This window comes from Phalacrocorax aristotelis, chromosome 19, assembly GCF_949628215.1.
Source record: "Phalacrocorax aristotelis chromosome 19, bGulAri2.1, whole genome shotgun sequence".
Classification (NCBI taxonomy): Eukaryota; Metazoa; Chordata; class Aves; order Suliformes; family Phalacrocoracidae; genus Phalacrocorax; species Phalacrocorax aristotelis.
The window spans coordinates 6,604,918-6,625,563 of record NC_134294.1 but is presented as its reverse complement, the minus strand read 5'-3'; the positions used below and the strand labels follow the sequence as shown (position 1 = coordinate 6,625,563).

The following is a 20,646-nucleotide window of genomic DNA, read 5'->3' as shown; positions in this document are numbered from 1 at the left end:
GTACCTTGTTTCAAACCTTCCCACCAGTTCCTATCTTTTACATTGCAGTTTTGCTTGGAGGCTGCAGCCAAGATCAGTGTCTCCACTCCTTTCTTTCTCCTGGTGCCGTGCACTGTACGTGTGCATGGTGGGAGACATGGTTGCTGATCTAGAGACCTCAGTCTTGCAATTTCTTTGTATGGCACAACTATTTGCTTTAAGAAAAGCTGTAGCTTTTCTGATACTTGGATCGTCCTCTTTAATGATGAGACTAAGGCAGTTTCTCATCTACCTTTAATAGACAATATAAAGACAAATTAGGTTTTCCCAAGTCAAAACACAATCCCTACTTCTTTTCTTATGTCTTTTCTTTAGGATGGGTTCAATTTGCCTTTCTTCCTTAGGTGAAATAACATTAGTTTGATAATAAATAGTGAAATAGTTTTTCTTCTTAATGCCAACCCAGGAACTTAACACACAAGAATCAGTTCGGACTGAGTCAGTCTCTAATGGTGAGAATGGTACCCTTGCAAAGATCTAGAAGCAAAATCTAGATGCGTGGCTTAAATTAGTTGTTCCAGAGAATTAGTACTGTAGAGCCTTTTGTGAATGCTGTACCAACATGTGAATGCTGTACCAACATAGGCTCTTCACAGGCTCTGCTGCTCGGCAGTGAATGACAGTGCATTATAAACCCATCTATTTCAGCCGAGGCTGAGACAGCGTAGCTTGTTGCAGGTAGTATGGATGGATATATTGCTTCAAAAGACCCTTCCCACCCGTCAGTGTGTTTCCAGATTCATATGCATAACCTACTAGTTGGGTTCAGTTTATAGCTCTCTTGTCAGAGATCACACAGAGCACCTTTTGCAGATGATGTTGACAAGGGCTGTTCACTGTGCTGAACAATCAGCTGAAACATCTGTGTCTGACCTGCATTACGAATTGCAAATTACTGTTTCCACACTAACACCCATAAAATTGCAGGGCTTATCTGCCTCTATTTGCTGCTAATTACTGGAGGAGTTTTATGTAAATCTTACTGTAAGTTAATTGTTCACAGTTTTGAACCCTTTAATATCCTATTCACTGGAACTTAACAGATAATTGCATACATATATTCCAAGGCTAGTAAAGTTGGTCTTTACCTTTTGGAAAAACTGTGTTTTGGGCAGGGCCGTTTCCTTTTCTGGATTTTAACACGATGGGCCCGAGCTCTCTTTGTCTCCCGTGTTACAAAATGTGCATCAGCTGGTTGCGGACAGCTTGGGATTCTTTCACAAAACCATCTGTGGTAATTGTCTTCACTGTAAATCACCGCAAGGTATAGGTGTGTATTTCACATCGAGATGACATATTTAAAATTGGAACATTAAGTGCCCGCAGTAGAGCTGAGCTGTCTCTTCCCCCGCACCTCCTCTCTTGACTGATGCAGTGGCTACTTTGAAGTTTACAAGATGACTGACATTTAGAAATTTGAGATTTTCATCTTTTTTAATAACATTTGAATCCTTCTATTTGTCATAGGTAGGAACTTTGATCTTGGTGTCACATGCAGGCCTGATTTCCATAGGGGAGAATGTTCAAGGGAGGATCTACAAGTCTTCAGTCGTTGCTTACTTGTGCAGCCCTGGGAACTCTACACGAGATTAGTATTGGATTAGAATCACTGCTCCTAATTAACTATTTAAACTTCCTCCCCATCCCTTCTGTGTCCTGCTTTGTTTTTCTCCTCAGCATCTTAGATCTTGTCTTTTTGATTTTGGGGTGGGGGTTTGGGGATTGTTAGTTGTTTTTTTTTTTTTTTAAGGGCTAAATATTTTGGGACAGAGGGCTACTCCTTACAAGATTCCCTTTCAGTGGTTGACCTTGAGGTGTTTCAACAATATAGAGACTAGGATTAACTGTGTGGCAGAGTTCTTCATCTAGTAGTTATTACTGTAAATGCATATTCACAAGCGCATCTTCTGCAAAAATTAGCTGATACATGTGCCTGTTACGCTAACACACACACGCACACGTATAAAACATAGGGTGCAGTTTTTCTTGGGATAATTTGTCTGGAATTCTCTGGGAGTGCTTGCCTGAGAGAAATTATTCATGCATTTGTATTTGTTTCAGGTTCAGGTCCTTACTGGGCAATTTGGAAAAATAGCTTGCATGGAGGAGAATATGTTACCTTCAGGCTTTTTGCAAAAGCATAAAATGTTTTTCTGTTCTCTTTGCACGGTCAAGGGACAGCCTCCCGGTGGAAGCTGGGAACGTGGAAAGAATTGGCTCGTGGTTACTGCCAGCTCTGAGTCAGCCGAGTGGCCTCTGCCAGCAGTTTGCACAAAGTGGGTTGGCTGTTATCTGTGTTTTTTAGGAAGGCTTTGCAACATCTGGGAACGATTCCCTGAGTGGCTGCTGGGAATGTGCCCCATTTCCCATTGGCTGGCAGTGATGTCATAGCCTTGTGTGACTCTTTTTTTCCTTCTCTGTTATCTGGGTGCCCGCAGATAACACTTGTCCTGTTTGTATGTAAGCTGTATTTGCAATCGCAATTGAAATTGTTGGGTAGAACCATTTAGTCTTCTCTCGTACAAGGCGGCCTGGGAGCTTCAGGGTTGTTAAATGATCTTCAGCAAAGCGTGCTGTTGCCTTTCAGCACAGAAGTGAGGCAGTGAATGAAAATCCACAGAAGTAGGTTCCTGTTGGTTTCTTATGTATAAAATGAACCTATTTCAGCCCCTGTTTCTCTTCACAGATTATATATACCCTCATTCATCTGCTGATAGACCGAGTTATCACACAGGAGAAAACAAGCTGTGCATGAAGTCTGACCCAAGGTGAAGAGGGTGTTAATACAATATTGTATCTTATTCCATAATGTTTAGAGCTTATAAAGAAGGGAGCTGGGATGACTGAAAACATTCCTAAGCTTTAAGGTACCTGAATGAGTTATTAGGGAAGGATCTGAGTCCTAGTATAGGAAAATGAAATTTGTCTAAGGGGCAGCTGGGGCAGGAGTGCTAGGGTCTCTGTGAGCAAGAAATGAGGAAGAAGCAACCAGGTTACCATGAAGGATGGGGAACTTGAAAAAAAATGAAATAATGTGCTGAATGAGGAATCTTCAAAGCTCTATGATCTTACAGCCTTTTATTTGCTAAAGTAATGCTGGGTGGTTCTGGTCTGATATGCACAAGGGTTCTCAAATCAGATTTAATCCAAGTTTGAATTAAAAGATGCTGTTCTAACTGTGACCAGCACCAGGTGGAGGAGAGGCCTGTCAGGGAATCTTCTTCCTTAGTCATGTGGCAGAAGTACTCGTTATCGTTTGCAGAAGCATGGGTACACTCAACCCAGGTCTCTGCACCGCTGTGATGTACACAGGTACTGGTTTTTAGCTGGGGTGAGGAATGCGCAAGCTCTCAGAAAAAGTCACCAACCTGCTGAAAAAATCTGGAAGGGTGAGGCATGGAAATAGGATTATAGGATTGCAGATCCTTTTTTTTTTTTTTTTTTTTTTTTCTTTTCTTCCTGTTCTTATTCCACATGTGCTCCAAGAGGCAGGCAGTCCTGTACTTACAGAGAACTTGCTGCGAAGCGGCAGTCGGTGAGCGTGTTTCACAGCTAGCCTGCTATGCCGTGCCTTAAACAAACGCCTGAGATGCTTAACAGAATCTGGAGGTAATCCGAGATATTATATTTCATTAAGATACAATATCTTCTCTAAAATGTTAGAAGGTGGCAGATAATAAAATCATGGATAGAACTGACAATTTTGTTTTGAAACCCAGTGAAGAAGTGCACCCTTTACCTGGCAGCCAGTGTTCTTAAAATTGTTCCTTTTAGCCTGTTGCAGCTTCTGATTTCCAGGCTATATAAGTGTGATCCTGTATTCTCTGACTATATATGGTCCATGATTAGACCAAACCCCAAACAAATGTACTGTAGTTTTTAGAAGGAAAAAAGAGGGAAGCCTAATCTCTACCCGGCATACACAATTTCTCATTACTAAAATAAACATCACGTTCCTGATAGGCTTTTGCAGGCCTTCTAGCAGTGTTGAGTACTGTTGCCTTTGACAGAATTCCTGGTGGAATAAAGGGCCTCATCAGTCAGTCCTTTTCTGCAGCTGGTCCTTCAGGAGCAGCCTTCGTGTGGATAATGGGCCGTGTCTCTGAAGCTTTGACTTGGGATTTGAGATGTCTGTGACTTTATAGGAAATAATTACTTTCAACTTGTAGATAGTGTGGCTCTTCTGAAGTTGCTGTCAAAAATACAAATGGCTCTTTTGGGGTATTTCTTCAGTTATTGTCATCAGTCTCTCACCTCTCCCTGAGCTGAAAGAGATACCAAGAGCTGCCGCTGCGCTGAGCAACAGTGAGAATTTAAATATTGTAGTTTGCATGCTGGTAGGCTAATAAATATTTAGCCAGATGAGAATATGAGAGCAGAGTATACCAGTGTTCACTCTTTCCCCTTCCAAGTCTGGTTCTTGTTGTCTGGTGTCTTCAGCCATGAATGTTGAACAGACTGATTCCTGGAGCTGGCTTAATGCCGGTGTGAGTTTAAGAAGTCTGCTGAGTGCAGAGCGCTATAAAGGGCAGTCCTTGCCATAATTAAGTGAAAAGTCTAAGAAATGTGGTGTAGAGGAGAAAAAGGGAAATCAAGCTACAGAGAGGTGAAGCAGTTGGTGCGAGGACTCACTGAAGGTCAGTAGCAATAACGGGAAGAAAACAAGGCTCTCCTGACACTGTAAATGTTCATTGGCCTGGTGTCACTGTTTGGCTCTGACTGGGGAGCTTAACTTTTGCTTGCGTTTGAGAGCCTGGCCATCTTCCCGCCAATTGCTCTTGAATTTGCTTCCAACATGCAGAATGGACTGGTGCGAAGTTCGCTTTTGTGGCTGTCCTAGGGCTTCAGACTGGAAATCTGGTTGCTGAAATGAGCGGCGTTAGCACAGACAGTGAACTGAATGAGTTCTGCCAATGAGTTCCAAGGTAACTGTTTCTTAGCATCTGCCTGGCAATGCTGGGTAACCACCGCTGGCGCAGAAGGAAACGTGCACTTTTTGTCAGAGTGAACAGGTCGCATGTTTTGTTGCTGCAGCGTAGAGTCGCTGACTTGCACAGTGCGCTGTTGTTTGTACTGTCACGAATTGGAAGTGGCTGTGTGGGAATCACTGGGGATATCAGAAGAACATAAGATTCTTTTCTAACATGCCAGGGTTGATATGCTTTCTCCACCTCCTGGGAAAGATTTAGGAGTGAGTGTGATGGTAGGACCTCAGCTGTAAAAACAAACAGCATTCAGTATGATAGAATGAACTAAAATAACAGTTACAATTAGTTCCACACTTCTTTATTAACTTCCTTCACATGCACCACATGGAAGACATCCACAGCTCACATTGAAATGCAGCCCTTTTGGGGTGGAACCCAACAGCTGTTTTACAGCCCACAGGCGTGCTCTGGAACAGCGCGCAGTACCAACACAGTGTAAGTAAAGAAATGGGTTAAAATGCGACTGCCAGTCTAAGCTGCAGGGGAAGCGTGATGGGTGAAATATAATTATCAGGGCTGGCTTCTGGCCAGGGAGCTGGGTTTAACACTACTTTGCTCGCAGAAACACAGTGAGAAGTCTGTGATGTGGCAGCCCAATAGGCGTTATCTTCTCCATTCAAAGTGCTGTAATATTGGAGCATTTTATTCCTGCCGTAGCTTGTAAAAGAAAAGGACACAATTTATCCCAAAGCTGATAGGATACTTAATGATGTAGTGTCACTCGTTGTTGGAAGAAATTAGGATCTCCTAGCTTGCATGGCAAAGCAGGGAGCAGCAATTCTGTGTGCCCACACGTGTAGCCAAAGTTCTGTCAACAAGTGTACCTCCCCACAGAATTCTTCCTTTCTGCAGTCGCTGTCAAACCCTCATCAAACTGAAGGCATTTTGTGAGGTGCCTGGAAAGAGGCAGGGCTGCTAACTCACTACGGAGCTCCAGCTGAGTCCAGTATTCCATTGTGCTAGGGGTTATACTGCCTTTCTCATCCTTCTGGCGTTCGGGAAAAACCAGCAAGACAGTGCGGTCTTAATAATCTTGCTGCATGTGCCATCTTCTACTGCAGATTTTCATTTCTAGCGCAACAAATGTTTTTCTAATGCTCTTTTCTGGTGGTTTTGTTAATTTGGTCTGCAGCCACCCAGTTATGTTTGAGTGCTCTTGAACACAGAGATCTGTAACTCAAAAATGAAAGCTTTGATAAAGGGTGAGTGCTCCACTCTTAACCAGACATAGGTCTGGACAGTCTGTGCCTTGTCTCAACAATGTAATTGCTTCAAGCTCTCTTGCTGAAGTCAGGTCCTCTTGCAGGACCTCCCAGGTCCTGGTTACCGTAAGACTAAGACCATGTTAGGCAACCTATTTAAACTTTTACACTCTTGAGGTTTTTTCATTTATTTATCATTATTCCTCAGGGGCAACAATTTCATCCCAAAGGATGTGTCTAAATTACAGTAAGTGTACTTTGTGTGGAAGTGCCTGAGCCAGGCCACCACGGCAGTGCAGCCAGCGCAGCGTGGATCTTAAGTCGGGAGGGTAAACACGAGTAGTTCTGCGCTGGCCACTGCGTTGTCGTGGCTGTTGTGCTTACGATTTACTACTTGCAATCTGGAAGACCTTTCTCTAGGATTAACAAGCTCCTCGGAAACAGGAGATACTGCTCGTATCTTTTTTTCTGAGTTGGTATGTATCTTGAGTTCGCTATGTCTGGTAGTGAGCGGATTCACGTTTAAAGGGCTATATCTCCTGAATGCCGCTGAAAGATTAGTATGGGTAATTTCTGCTGCCTTCTTCTCTTTAGAATGGTAATTGCATAGTCTGAGGCTGTTTGTGACTCTAATTGCACTGGAGGTCAATAAGAAGCGAGTACCCAGTGCTTTATCCCTCAGGAAATCACAGCCCAGGGGCAATATTCACAAAGTAGTTGCTTTGCTGCAGTGGGTTTTGCTTCTGCTCAGCAGCACTCCCAAGATGGTCTGCAGCCTCGATCGGTACGGTGGGCTTGCCTTCATAAAGGGTCCTGCGTTGCTAAGACTTCTTCCTCCAGGAGCAGGGAAATACTAAAAACGAATATCCTGAAATATGGAAAGGATTTGTCTTGTTGGCTCATCTCTCTTTGCATCAAGCGCATCTTTGGGCCAGGTGTTGCCATCAGCAGAAAGGCTTAAAGAAGGAACCTGTTTTCCTACTTTCAGGTAACTCAGGCCAGGTGCTTGTTTGAAAGCTTGATACAATTTAGAATGTGAAGGGTGAGGGGGTGTATGAGGGGATGTATAGATCTTGCCTCCACCCAGTTTCTTTTTTTCTTTCTTTTCTTTTTTCTTCTTTTTATCCCTTGGTTTGATTTTGTTAGTGAAAGCACTTGTACCGAGATTCCTCAGGGGATGAGCCGGGCTCAGAGACGTTCTTACATGTCCATAATGCCAACATGCTTCCTGAACATCTCCTGTAACTTCCCCTCCTGAAAGAGGGAAACCTTAATTATCAAGTTATTAGGAAAGCTTGTGGGTTTTTCCTCCCTTCAGTGTTTCCTATGTTGCTCTTGCTTTGGTGATAAGAGAGTTTGAATAATGCAGCTGGCTCCATGCGGTGCTGGAGAACTGTTTTGTCTTCAGGCGGTTCCTTTCTGACAGTCTGTGTGTGTTTGCCTTCTCATATTCATAGTATACTCTTAGGAGTAGTGTGCTGCATCCTGAACACCAGTCCCCTCCTATCCTGTTCCCTGTCCTTCTCCATCCCCTTCTTTAACAGCTAGCATCTGTCTGATGATTATATTAGAATTAGTCCTTGACAAATTAACCAGTTGCAGTTGGAATATCTTATATAGAGCTAGTTCTTCCACAGCTAAAAATAGAGGGAAGCTGAGTCCTTGTCTCGTAGTGAAAAGTAATCATCTCTATTGTTATTTGAGCATTTATTTAATTAAAGACCTTATGATCATACTGTTAAAGAGACTCTACAAGGTGATTAGACATCTCAGGGGATCGGTAATAGGATATAAACCTTCTCACCTCTAATTCACTGGTTCATGTCTGACTTCTGTTGGTAGTGGCCAGAAAGTGGTGCGTGTGGTCAGTGAACCGTTGAAATACATGGATTGTTTTTAGCTTCCTTACTGATGGGCAGGGGTTTCCCCCCCCATTCTTGCAAAAACATTCCAAATATAGCAAGGAAGGTGTGGAACTAGTTTAGGATGTGCAAAGTCTGAATTTGCTCTCAGGACTGCTATAGACCACCTGTGTGAGGCTGAGCAAGTTGCTTCATTTTGCCTTGACCTGTTCTCAGTGCAGTGGTATTGGCAATGCCGCCTCCCTCCTTTTTCTTGATCTTGTCTGTCTGAAGTGCAGGCAGTCCTTGGTGGGGTTTGTGTGCGTGGGACACCCGGCTTCATGGGAGGCTAAGTCTTTCTGTTGGTAGAATGCTGTTTTAATTTTGGGTAAAACCTCTCACGTTGGTCATCTGCCTTCCTGGTTTGAATAGGAGAGGATTGGAACATCTTTCTTCACTGTTACGCATTTTAATAAAAAATATAATCAATTAATCCAGCAGGTGAAGTTGAATTAGAACTGGAACTGCTAATTCACAATGACCACGTTCTGTTTGCAGAGGTAAAATAAAAAGCATCTTGGACGAGTGTACGTTGTTTGGTCTTCTGTAGTGGTGCTTTATCCGGTGGATGGTGGTTCTGCCTAGGATTTAAGTTGCATTTAGGCATGTTAATAGTTTTAATCTCAGTTGTGCAAAATTGGTCGTATCCTGCCTTTCTGGGTTAGGAAACTGAGGCACAAATGCTGATGTTCTTACAAAAGATTTACTGAATCATTGGTAGAGAAAGGACCCACTCTGTCTATACGCTTCAGCCAGGAGCTTTTTCCAGCACTATTAAGATTAAAAAAAAAAATAATTTAAAAAAATTAACAGTTTCACCTAGTTGTACAAAAGGATCCTTTAACACAGAGCACCTCTCTGTTGTTTTGGGGTTTTTTTTGTTGTTTGTTTTTAAATATAGAAAAGTATCTACTTTTCTGGTAGCCTGGTAGATAAGTGGGTGGAATCAGATCTGGGTTAAACGTAAGGTTATCTGTCAGTCGGCGTATGTCAATAAGCTACAAAACCGGGAGGGCGGGGTTAGGAAGAGAGACTCTGTTGTCTTTCTCTTGTCTATTTATCTGCTGATTAAAGATGTCACACTAGGCAAACTGAGTGGAGATGGTCTTTCTGTCCTGAATTTATTGGAAGTAAGACTGCGTATAGTAAGCCCTTTGTGTCCATTGCTGTGATCCATTATCCAGGAGCATCCCTGTTAATGATTGAGCATGTTGATAGCAAATAGAAATAATATGCTCTGGCATTAGTTGTTACATGAAGAATTTACACCCTGCCTTGTAACAGGACTGGAATATCTAATAATTCCCAAATGCACCAGGCTGTATGTAGATGCGTGGTGTTTGTAATGAATGACAAGATTGATTGTTGCAGCATATCTTCAATTACCTATTTCCATGCGAGTGCTGTGCGTTTGGTGCTCTGCAGCCTTTCCTTCTACCCTGGTTCATGGGCTGCCAGGCACCTTCAGCTTCCAGGAATGTAAATGGCAGCGTCAGAGGAGTTTTGAAGGTGATAGTTACAGCAGTGTAGTTTTAGAAAAGTTTTCAGGTCGTTATGAATTGCAGAAGGGTGCACACAGCATATCCTGGTTTTCATGGCGTGATTGGAAAACGACTCTTCCTCTCTGCATCTCTGCCTTAAGGGAACATTAAGAGACGAAATGGGCGCAAGAGACACAAGTATGATGCACATCAGGACTCTGGTCCTTCTAAATTTTGTGGCTGTTGAGATTCGGAGGATTTTGGTTTTAATTCAGACTATTAACAGAGACGGTGGCAACTCTGAGGTTTGATAATTGGTCCAGAGCAGATTGTGATTTTTTGGGTTTGAGGGTCTTTGAATGAGAAGTTATACCATGTTTGGGGTGTCGTACTGTCAAGTTTCAGCTTTTGCTTTTTATTTTTGTCATAGCAAGCCCAGACTGGGTGTGCAATCTTAGAGTGTGCGTGCATTTTGCAAGGAATGCTGGCAACTTGCATGCTCAGGAAACTCAGAGGATGCGGTAATTGCGAGACGCAAGAAAAAGTGCACTCCCTGCCTGGTGTGCGTGTTTGTTCTGAGGCGGGGAAAATTTTGTGGGGCTTGCAGGAATTTTCTGCATATCCTAGCTGATGATGTTTTCATGTTCAGATAGAGTGTAACCTGATTTTATGAAAGTTTGGCAGGAATCCATGCAACTAGACACTAAGCACTTCCTTTCCTGTAGTTTCCCTTTGATCTCACATAATATTTAGCAAACCAGGGGCTAAATGCCTTATGTCAGAGTGGAGAAACCTGTACAAGTGTGTGTAATTCTCTTCTTTCTGTTGACAGCTGGTCCTGGCTGAAAGCTCCCACTCTGACACAGGCTCCCAGTGCACCGAGAGCCATACTGACCTTCCACCACCCATTGAGAGAACAGGTGGCATTGGAGACTCCCGGCCTCCATCATTCCAGTAAGAGCAAGTTGACTTTTATTTTAAACTAAAAAATGCAATTCCTGTCTGTTCCTTCCCCACATTTGTCCCTGCTGCTGCAAAACAGTTATTTATTGTTAAAAATAATATACATATTAGAACTGAGGAATTAAAGGGGGGATGGGAAGAAAAAAATGTATACCCTGTATATCTCATTTTGAAACCCACGGTGGAAGAGTTAAGTGGAGAGGGAGCCCAAAATTCTTTTCATAGTGTATGGTTGACAACTTTTTATTGCTATGTTATGTGTATTTATGTAGTATGCAGAGGCAGCAGACCTCTGATAGCAAGAGCAAAAATGTGCATAAGGAATAATACCTCCTTCACGTGCACACGCAGGCTAGCAGCTTGAACTGCGTGTAGCCAAACTGGGAGTCATCTGATTTAATGGTAGCTTTGTTATTTCCTGTTACGTGTACAGAGCCAATGTGTATCCTCAGAATGCCTTCATTTTCAGGGAGGCCCTCGGAATTTACACAAGGGGGATTTAAAGCAGGACCTGGTTCTGGCTGTGACTTCAGTATATGTTTGGAGAAGGAAACATGGTCTTGATTTGCCTGGTGTCATGTGTTTCCATTGCTTTCTGCGATATCTATTGCCTGGAAAGAGCCCTTAGTGTTGTGTAATGAGTCTCTTAAAGATAAATGCCTTCTAGAGGGTATAAGAAATCCTGGGAAATACTACAGGGTTTTACTGCCCTCGTGTGTTCACTGGTTTCTTTATGTTACCTGGGAGAGGCCTCTATGAGTGCAGTCACGTGGCCTGCAAATATAACTAGTTCTTTGTCTTCCTGACCTATACCTACACGTAATAGCTGCAAGATCAAACTTTATTAAAAAAAAAATGACATTGTAAGTTAGGCACAAGTCTGTGTTTGTGGAACCACTTGCTGCTAATGACGGTACGTACTCAGATCGCTGAAGTTTCGCCTGTGCTCTGCTGATGCACCTGCTGTCTTCCATAGCGTTCTGAAAACCTTGTCTGTGCCGTCTTGCCGTCGGTCGGCACAGTGCTGCAAGTGATGGTATCTTCACGTTACAGAGCAAACGTGGGAACCCTCAAAGGGGTGACGTGCCTTACGCAGGTCGTGCTGAGTCAGGGGGAATGACACAGGAGGTCGTGCTTTCTGGCTTGTGCTGTCATTCCCAGATAAACCACCTTCCTTCTTCCTCTCTCCCCCTCCCCTTTTTCTTTCTTGTTTTAAACTGCAGTAGAGAATCTGGCTTGTGGACTAAAACTTGTTCTCCCTTAATGCCTTTTTGGGTTCATCTCTTCAGAATTGAATGTCTTAATGTTTTGTAGTGGGTTTTGCTGTTGTGCTTTATATTTTCATTCCAGAAGAGAGCCTGATGATGACCTAAAGTTATTTCCGTAACACAAGGCAGACTATCTCACTCAATTACTCTGCATGAAGGCCTTAATTCTGTTTTGCTATTAGATGTTCATTTTAAAATACACCTGCTCTAGGTTTAAAGATTCCAAGTGATAGAGAGTCCACCATATTTTGAAATCATTTGTTTCCCTTGGATAAATTAAGTCAGTTGAGCTGCTCAGGTCTTTCACTGTAAAGTGTGGTTTGCAGAACTTGAATCATGACTGTAGTTCTATTCTGATCACTCACAATTCTCCAGCGATTTTTGAAAATTATGTTTCTTGGGATTTTGGTGTGGTGATTCTGCAGTAGTGTGCTCAGTGCCATTTCTGCGAGCTGTCTCCTTGAAAAGTATTTCCATTTAAGAGATCGGTATTGCACCCCTGTAACTTTCACAACTGTAACTTCAGTATTGCTGTATACCCAACATTACCTCCCCTTCTGTAAGTGTGATTTACCTTCTTGATTCCTACACCCCTGAGGTTTTTTTTCTTTAATGCTGTTCAAACTACCAGAGATCTGTCATCTCCTGTCTTCCTTCTTCAGTGTTGATTGGGGCCTTATTTATATAAGAAACCCCAACTGCGCTAGGTGTTGTGTAATTGTACCAACAGAAATGTTGCTGGACAGCAAAGAATACAAAAAACAGATGAAGCAAACGGGTCTTCAGGCGGCACCACCCAAAGGGAATGAGATCCTTATCAGAGGTGAAGTGGTAATCTCAACTAGTTGTCTGACAGCGCTGATATTTTGCTTCATCATTGTTTAAATCCAAAGAAAATTTACTTTTTCCCTCCCTGATGAGGGTTCTGGAGTTCATCCTGTATTTCATGCTCTGCTCTTTAGTGGTTGCCAGATCCACCCATTCATCTGAGTGGGTGAGGCTGCTCCTGGTTTACTGGTGGAGATGCACTGGGGAGTTGAGAATAGTGACCTCTGAGCTGTCTTTCTTACACAGCTCTTGGGTACGTGCACTGAAAATTGAATGGAATTTAATTGGCTCAGCAATGAGAGAGGCAACAAGCCAGCTGTGAGGTTCCTTTTACACCCTTTGTTAGGGTGTAAACCACCTTTTGTAGGCAAGTTTAGCCAAGGAAGATGTTACTAGTGAGAAGTATCGGCAGTAGTCACTAGATGGTGCTCTGAGATGTTGGAGAGCCTCGCAGGGCCACCTCGGGACACTGTCACCCTCTTTCCCTTTTCAGTTGTACTGGACTGAAACAAGAAAGGCAGACGTACTTGTGACAATACTTAAATACATACTTGCATTTTGGTAGCTTCATTAGGGCTTAAAATGTGCAGTCAAATGGTGTCTTGAATAACAACCTCGATTTCCTAATTCGTGTGGTGGGCATGTCAGTACATTTCATGAATGCAAAGAAAGCGTGTGGGTGCACAGGAGGCTTTTCAGCAGTCCTCGTAGATGTAACACTATACGATGTGCTTACACCCAGCTTCTGGGTCCAGCTTCCAGAGGAGCCCGTGGGACCAGCTGGTTAGATCGTTGGTAGTTTGATTCCCTCTGTAAAACGTGTGTGGCAGTGTGTTCTGGCCTCATGGAATTCTAGGAGGAATGCATCGATGACTCTGATGCTTCGGTGTAAGTGTAATGATGCCGTTACGCACTCTGTGTGCATAAATCGGACACGTCAGGCATAAATAACCAGTGCAAAGGGCAGATGTGAATTGGGACTCCTCCTTAAATGGGTGGCATTTGTGGGACAGAGGGGAAGAGTGTGACCAGTAACTTTTGAAGGGAAATCTTTCATAGCAGAGCATTAGCCCGTGTCAGATCATTCACTATTATATTTTCAGGAGCTTTAGATCAGTTTCCAAAATTTAGTTCATTAAAATGAGCCGTGGCCATTGCCGGCACTCCAAGAGGCTTTTCTCATTTCCTTCCATGTGAGCACTTCAAAGTAGCCTATTAAATGTAAGAACAGCACAGATAGATAGACAGGTTGAGTCTGAGGGGAAAACTAAATAGCTAAGCTAGGTCTGTTCAGCAGGGGAAAAAAGAGCACCTCCATCTTCCCCTTTGCTTCAGCCAACTCTGCTTTAACATGACTGATTTTTTTTCCTCAGCAGAGATCTTGAAAGAGATGGTTGCAAATAAGAGGTCTTACATATTCAGTGGTCTGTATTACAGCCACTGCTCTTGCTTAGCTGACTTGACCTGTCTAGTGGAATTAGAAGCAAAAGCCACTCTGGTTTATATGAACTGGTCCCTCCTCAATGCTTGGAAGTTCAAGAGTATGAAGCTGTTGTTGCTGTTTGTTTAGAGTCATCCCAGAAGTGGCCCTAAATCATGGGGACAGATTCTCTGCTGCCTCTTTTAAATCTTTTGTTTTAAAGAGACTCTTGGTAGAGCCCTCAAAAAGCAGAGTGAAAGAAATCTGGCCAAGATCATCATCAAGATCTTTTTGCCCAAAGCTCACTTGCTCATAATGGCCCTTCACTGGGATGTACTAGATTAATATTGTGCTGGTGTATCTGTGTAGCTTTCAAACAGCTGAGAACACGAGGAAGGGATCTGGGGTCTATTTGTACATTTCACAGATGTGCACTTAATTATTCTGAGCCCTGCTGTGACTTGCCAGACTTCCACCTTCAAGGTCAGCACTCTATATTAAAAGTGGCCACAGTGAGCTACAGCTTCTGCCCTTTGGCTGTCAGCATCCCACAGCCACGTATCTGGCCCGGGTTATTGTCAGGAGAACAAACCTGTTCAGGGGCGAACAAGGAATTGAGCTGAAACACTGGGTTTGGTTTAAAAAAAAATATATTGGGGTATTGTAGAAAAGGTAACTCAATTCACAGGCTTGAGAATAAGCCCCTGATAGACCATGTCATCTGTTGGCGTTGCTAGAGGAGCTCGAACACACTTGTATATATTTCTTAGATACATGATCTTCAGAGCGAGCATGGGAGGGTTTGGGAGGTGCATAGTAACCCGGGCATTCTGGAGGCTGAGGTGGGTGTTAGGGTCAGTAAGTTTTGTTCTTCCAAAACCCAGTGCTGTCTGTTTGTTCTTGTGTTAGGCAGGTATGCTACAAATCTGTGATATTAAAGCTCTCATGATGGGACTGTGCTGAAATCCCATTTCCTTTGCAAGTGTGTTAGCAGCTAAAGCCATCTTGTATTTAGTTGTCACCTCACCACATGTTGGAATTATCCCTTTTTTTAGTGCATCAGTAGGCTTTTTTCCCTATGGAAATTTAATGCAACAGACTCATGGCAGCTTTTTCAATGTCATGATGATACTACTTGTGCAAATAGCACTGTGTCTCAGGGCACGGCTATTGAACTGTCTCTTCACCCTCCAGGTAGTTTTGGGGTGAGCAGAGCAGTCTGAGGGAGCTTGCAGTGCTGCAGCATGACTGCAGCTAATCCGCCTAATAGTTTTCTGGCTTCTAAACCACCACGCTCATGACTGCAACTGCTTTTATCAAAAAGAAAAAAAGAGATGACTCCACTGTTTCTTCCTATTTGTTCTCTAACAGCCCAAATGCTGCCAGCAGCCGCGATGGCCTGGACAACGAAACAGGAACAGAGTCAGTTATTAGCCACCGGCGAGACAGACATCGACGGAGGAATAGAGAAGGGCATGAGGATGGTGAGTCCTATTTCCCCTTCTTCATTTAGAAAGAACAGTTTTTCTGATAATCTGTCAGAGCAACAACTACTTTTGCATGAATACAGCAGAAGAGAAGTGTGTCTGCATTCCTGCGTGCTTTCAGGGACTGTGATTATTTTAATGGAATAATTTGATGATTGCTTTGAAACTCTTTGAAGCTCTGTTTTCTAAAAGGTCTGGACAACCTTCAGTAAAGTGGCAGGATGATTCTTTCTGACAATATACAGAACTTTCTGTAGTTTTAGAAGATTATTAGTTTGGAGAGGAATAACTATACCCAATACTGAGCTTCATACTGTTATGGCTAGGCTGCCTTCATTATTGAGGTTTGCTCATTTAAAGGTGGAACATATTATCTGTATGATGTGTTGGGAGTTTGCAGTGTAGACAGTTTGAGAGTCTGAGTATTCTAACATTGCAAGATCTGAGCCAAAATCCTCTGAAATAACGTCTCTATTTCTCTAGGCTTGGATCAGCGGTGCTGTTTTCTGCTGGTATAGCTACAGCACATTGACTCTGAAGATTATTTTTTTATATATATACACATAGTACAGGCAAAGTACACATATAAACTACAGAACTTCATCTCTTGCCTCTAGTCTGTACATCAAAGTAAGCTTGTTTTTTCATTTGTTGCCAGGCAAGAATTTCCAGGCTTAATTAAGAATTAATAGATGCCACCCATTGAGTTTAAAATGGTCCAGAATATGGAATACTTGGGTCCAAGTGATGCCATCACAGGCTTTATTCACCGTTCCACCCACTGAAGTATTTACCTCCAGTTAGAAAACCAGAAGTCACATATATACTGCGGGTTAGAGGCAGGTGTCTTCCTGTTTGGTTAACCCTTCCAACTTGTAACTGACTCAGAGTGAATGAAAATTACTCAGAGGGTAGAGCAGAGAGCTGTCTTTGCGTGATCCCGACTGCCGATTCCTTTGGGAAATCACAGAAAGAGGCAGAATCTTCTTGTGTTGTGTTAAAAACTTGCTACAGGAAGGATGTTAAAAGGCGATTTGGTTTTAACATCAGTTTTCACTAATGCCAATGTGGATGTTGCCAACGACATCTGTGGCAAAAGAGCTGGTTGTTGAAAGGCTGGCCTAGGACCGTGGTCTAGATTGCTCCTGTGGTATTGTTCGAGCACAGGAGTTTCTGCCTTCTAGTCATCTGAAACTAGTTCCTATTTTTCCCTTTAGATAGAAATGGGATAAAAGTTCCTCCTCCTCCTGTCAGTCTAAGCTGTGCTCAGGCAACGACATGTCACTCAGTAATGCAAACATTACATGTTCTCAGAACCCTTTAGGCCTCCTACCTGAGCAGGCTGTACGTATGAGCAAGGCATGAGTTTTGTTAACATGCATAAAGCAAGAACAACTGCTGCATCATTTCAGTCTCATGGAATATATTCTTTAATGTCCATAGTGTTTCTATGGTCTTAATAATATTTTATTTAAAAAACCCAAACCACCAGTGTGTTATTTTCAGTTGAAAGCTTGTTTCCAAAAGGCTCAGTTCAGCACTTTATCCTGAACTGCCACTTAGAGAGATTAAAAGATGTGAAATACCCTTAATCCTGGAGAAGGATTTTAAGGCCCCTTCCTAAGGTCATACATTAGCAGAGTCATTCTTGTCTTGAGTCTTCATGTCGTCTTTGTCCGGAGCACAGTTGGATGTAGAATGGGGGAGCGGTCGTAGCAAAAGGGGGACGAGGGTGGAGGGAGGGCAGCGAGGTTGTGACGCCTGCTTCGTGGCTATTTCAAGGGCAGAAGCCTTGTGCTCCCTTGTCATTATGAAATAGTGGTAAATCCTCCTTTCCCTGCAGAAAGTAGGAAATGCAGTTAGAGTGTTTGATCTTGTCCTGTGTAGACTTGTTTAAGCAATACCAAAATTACAGCTCTGATAGTTCACAGGATGAGCAATCTTCATTGGAGCACGGCATTACTCAGAGGTTTGTTCCATAGGTATTATTATGCAGAGTAGCCAAGACATACATACAGTAGCGCCAGCTCACCAAGCTGTACAATAACATGTACCACGTAGTGTTTGTAACTGTTTGAGCTCATTATTGGTATAAAGTGAATGACAAAGAATTACCCACCCAGACAATGAGGTTATCCCTGGATACTCTACAAAGGGAAAGAAGTACTTGTCCGCAAGAAAAAAATGAACAGTGTATTATAGCCTTCATTTCAAATCAGGTAAAGAGAGAAAAGGTGCTAATAAGCTGGGAACGGCACAGATTGTAGACACATTGAGCTAAAACTTGTACAGGTCAAGCACGCTTACCCAACTGATCCCCGGTACTGTGGAACTGAGATCCTCAACGTAATGAGGTTCTTGTTCTGACTTGGGAAAAGCCCAGGGCGGGGAAGAGAAGGGAAGCAAAACAAAGATCTGTTTGGAATGTCGGTAAAATGAAAACATCCCAAAGTAAATGTAGGTGGAAAAGCAGAATTCTAACTGTGAGCTGTGCAGAAAAATCCCTCTCCTGTCAGCCTGGCGTTGAGGGACCACTCCTGTTTGCAGAGCATAACAGAAGCTTCTTTTTAAGTTAGCCCTAGTTTTCACTTAAATGCCTTCCAGCCCCCCACTACACAGCTCCACCATGAGAATTTCTTGTTAATTTCCTGAATGGATTTCAGTTTTCACTTTTAGAAAGATTAAAATAATACCCAGTAATGAGCTATGTAGGTACCATTAGTCGTAGGCTGCCTTTTATTCCTTCTTATTAAGGGTTAGACCCGTGAACTTATCTTTGCTGCCCAGTCATTCTACATAGCAGTGGAGTCCTTTAAGCGTTATCTTTCCAGTCTTTCTTAAGCCACAGGTTTTAATTCATAAAAAGACCAGTTTAACACTCTAATAATAAAAAAAAGGTCTTGCACAGACCAGTTTACTGGGAGTAAAGGTGTGAGAAAGGGGTAAGAATGACTTGGCAGGAAGCTGAAGGGTTAAGTGTCTTTGTGTGCCTGTGCATGAGGACAGTGAATGAGAAAATGTTTGTTGCCGACTGGTTTCCTCCCTGTTCTGCAGCGACAGCAGTTCTTGGCCAAAGTGCTCGCAGGGCAAAGCGTTACATGGAGAGCTCAGAACAGGCAGATGCTTCGCCCTGAAAACCTAGTAGTGGAAATATCTGGGACAGAAGCTGGCAGGGAAAACAGGCGTGGGGAGAAGGGAGTTTTTCTCTCTAGCTCCTGTTGATATTAGGAAAAAAGAAAAAGTATTAGAACTCCTCAAAGAGTTAAAACAGTTTATTTGTCGGTTTTGTCCTATTCTCCATTTTAATTTGTGCAAATTGGTTCCTAATTGTACAAGTGAAAGTTTAGAAACAGAAATTTTACAATAGACCTTCAGAGTTGGGAATTATAATTCATAGTCCTGCAGTTGACGCAACAGGCTGGAAAACTTTGTCCGATAGTTCAGCCTGACAGCCCATGCTTGAGCTGCCACAGGTTTCTCACAGAGGCATTCAGTTTTGATTTGAAGAGTCTAGGTGATGGTAAACTAACCAGATTCTCTGATGGCTGGTAACTAAAACTGTGGTGTCGTGGGTGGGTTGGTCACAAATGCTAGCCTGCATGCTTTACTTCGTTGTTGCAGGATGACTCATCACAGGAAAAACTGTTTCTGCTGAATTGCTAATGGCCAATGCCAGACATCCAGGCAGAGGCCATTATCAGCATGGATGGCATACTGCAGCCAGAAGATGGGGGACACACCTGCGAATCTGACAAAGTTTCCACACCTCTTTCCATTGAAAATGGAGAAGGATTTTGCAGCAGAGAGGCTGTGGTTTACTAGATCAGGGATTCACTCTCATAACAACACAGGCTAGGGCATTTGCAAGCTCTTACACCCGTTTCCCTTACGTTATGCTGCTATTTTAAGTGCAGAGGCAATAAATAACCATGGATGCTCCTGTGCTTATATCTTCTCTGATTCCAAATGATACTTGCAAAAAGAATGTGATGGGCTGAGGAACATAATGGAATTCCTTTGTTCATCAATGTGCATTTGAGGGCATGTGATGTTCCAGATACAGGCACTAAGAAAATCATAAGGGAAACTGGTCTGGGAAACTTGAAGTGCGTTTCTAATTTTCTTGGTGAAATGTCTGCCAGAGATAGGGAGAAAAATGAGAAGGGATATAGTTTCAAAAGAGTGATCACCCTGGATCTTGCTATACTTAAGGGAGAGGACGAACTTTTACCGTTTTTAATCTGCCCTGTGCCAACACCTATGTCATGGTTTTAGCTGGGATAGAGTTAATTTTGTTCACTGCAGCTGGCCCAGTGCTGTGCTTTGGACTTAGTATGAAAACAATGTCGATAACACACTGATGTTTTCATAGTTGCTGGGTAGCACTTGTACTAGTCAAGGACATTTCCAGCTTCCCAGGCTCTGCCAGGTGCACAAGAAGCCGGGAGGGGAGGGGGCGCAGCCAGGAGAGCGAATTCAAACTGGCCAAAAGGATATTCCAGGTCATGTAACGTCATGCCCAGCGTGTGACCTGGGGGGAGCTGGCCGGGGGAGGGAGGCAGCAATCGCGGCTCGGGGATGGGCAGCATCGGTCGGCGGGTGGTGAGCGGTTGTATTGTTTGTGTTTCTGTTTTTTTTTTTTCCTTTTTTTCCTTTTTCATTTTATTATATTTTCATTATTCTTATTATTATCATAATCATTATTATAATTATTATTTTTTATTGTAATTATTAAACTGTTCTTATCTCAACCCACAAGTTTGGTTTTTTGTGCTTTTGCTCTTCCAATTCTCTTCCCCGTCCCACAGGGGTGGGGGCGAGCAAGCGGCTGCGGGGTGTTTAGTTGCCGACTGAGGCCGAACCACGACAGCCTAGCAGCCTGTCTCTGGCAGCACCATACAGCTGATGGAATCAGGGAACAGAAGTGACCCAGCTGGGCCAATTCTGCCTATCATGAGTTTTCCTATCACATGGAGAATGGGAGGAAGGCTAGCCAGAGGGACAGATATCAATGCATCTGTAGGTTCCTTCCTCACCTGCTGTGGATGTCCAAACACACAACATCAGCA

At 43.0% G+C, this 20,646-nt stretch overlaps 1 protein-coding gene across 4 annotated transcripts in view; it reads left to right on the top strand.

The window, feature by feature from the left end:
• Positions 1 to 20,646, top strand: part of DVL1 (dishevelled segment polarity protein 1) — a 104,216-nt gene that overhangs the window by 43,131 nt on the left and 40,439 nt on the right. For 2 of the 4 annotated variants that reach the window (XM_075113956.1, XM_075113955.1), the window contains exons 3-4: positions 10,444 to 10,565; positions 15,462 to 15,574. In XM_075113956.1, coding sequence (XP_074970057.1) covers positions 10,444 to 10,565; positions 15,462 to 15,574 — 235 coding nt within the window. The remainder of the gene's footprint in view (positions 1 to 10,443; positions 10,566 to 15,461; positions 15,575 to 20,646) is intronic. The other 2 variants (XM_075113957.1, XM_075113958.1) reach the window with 1 other exon arrangement.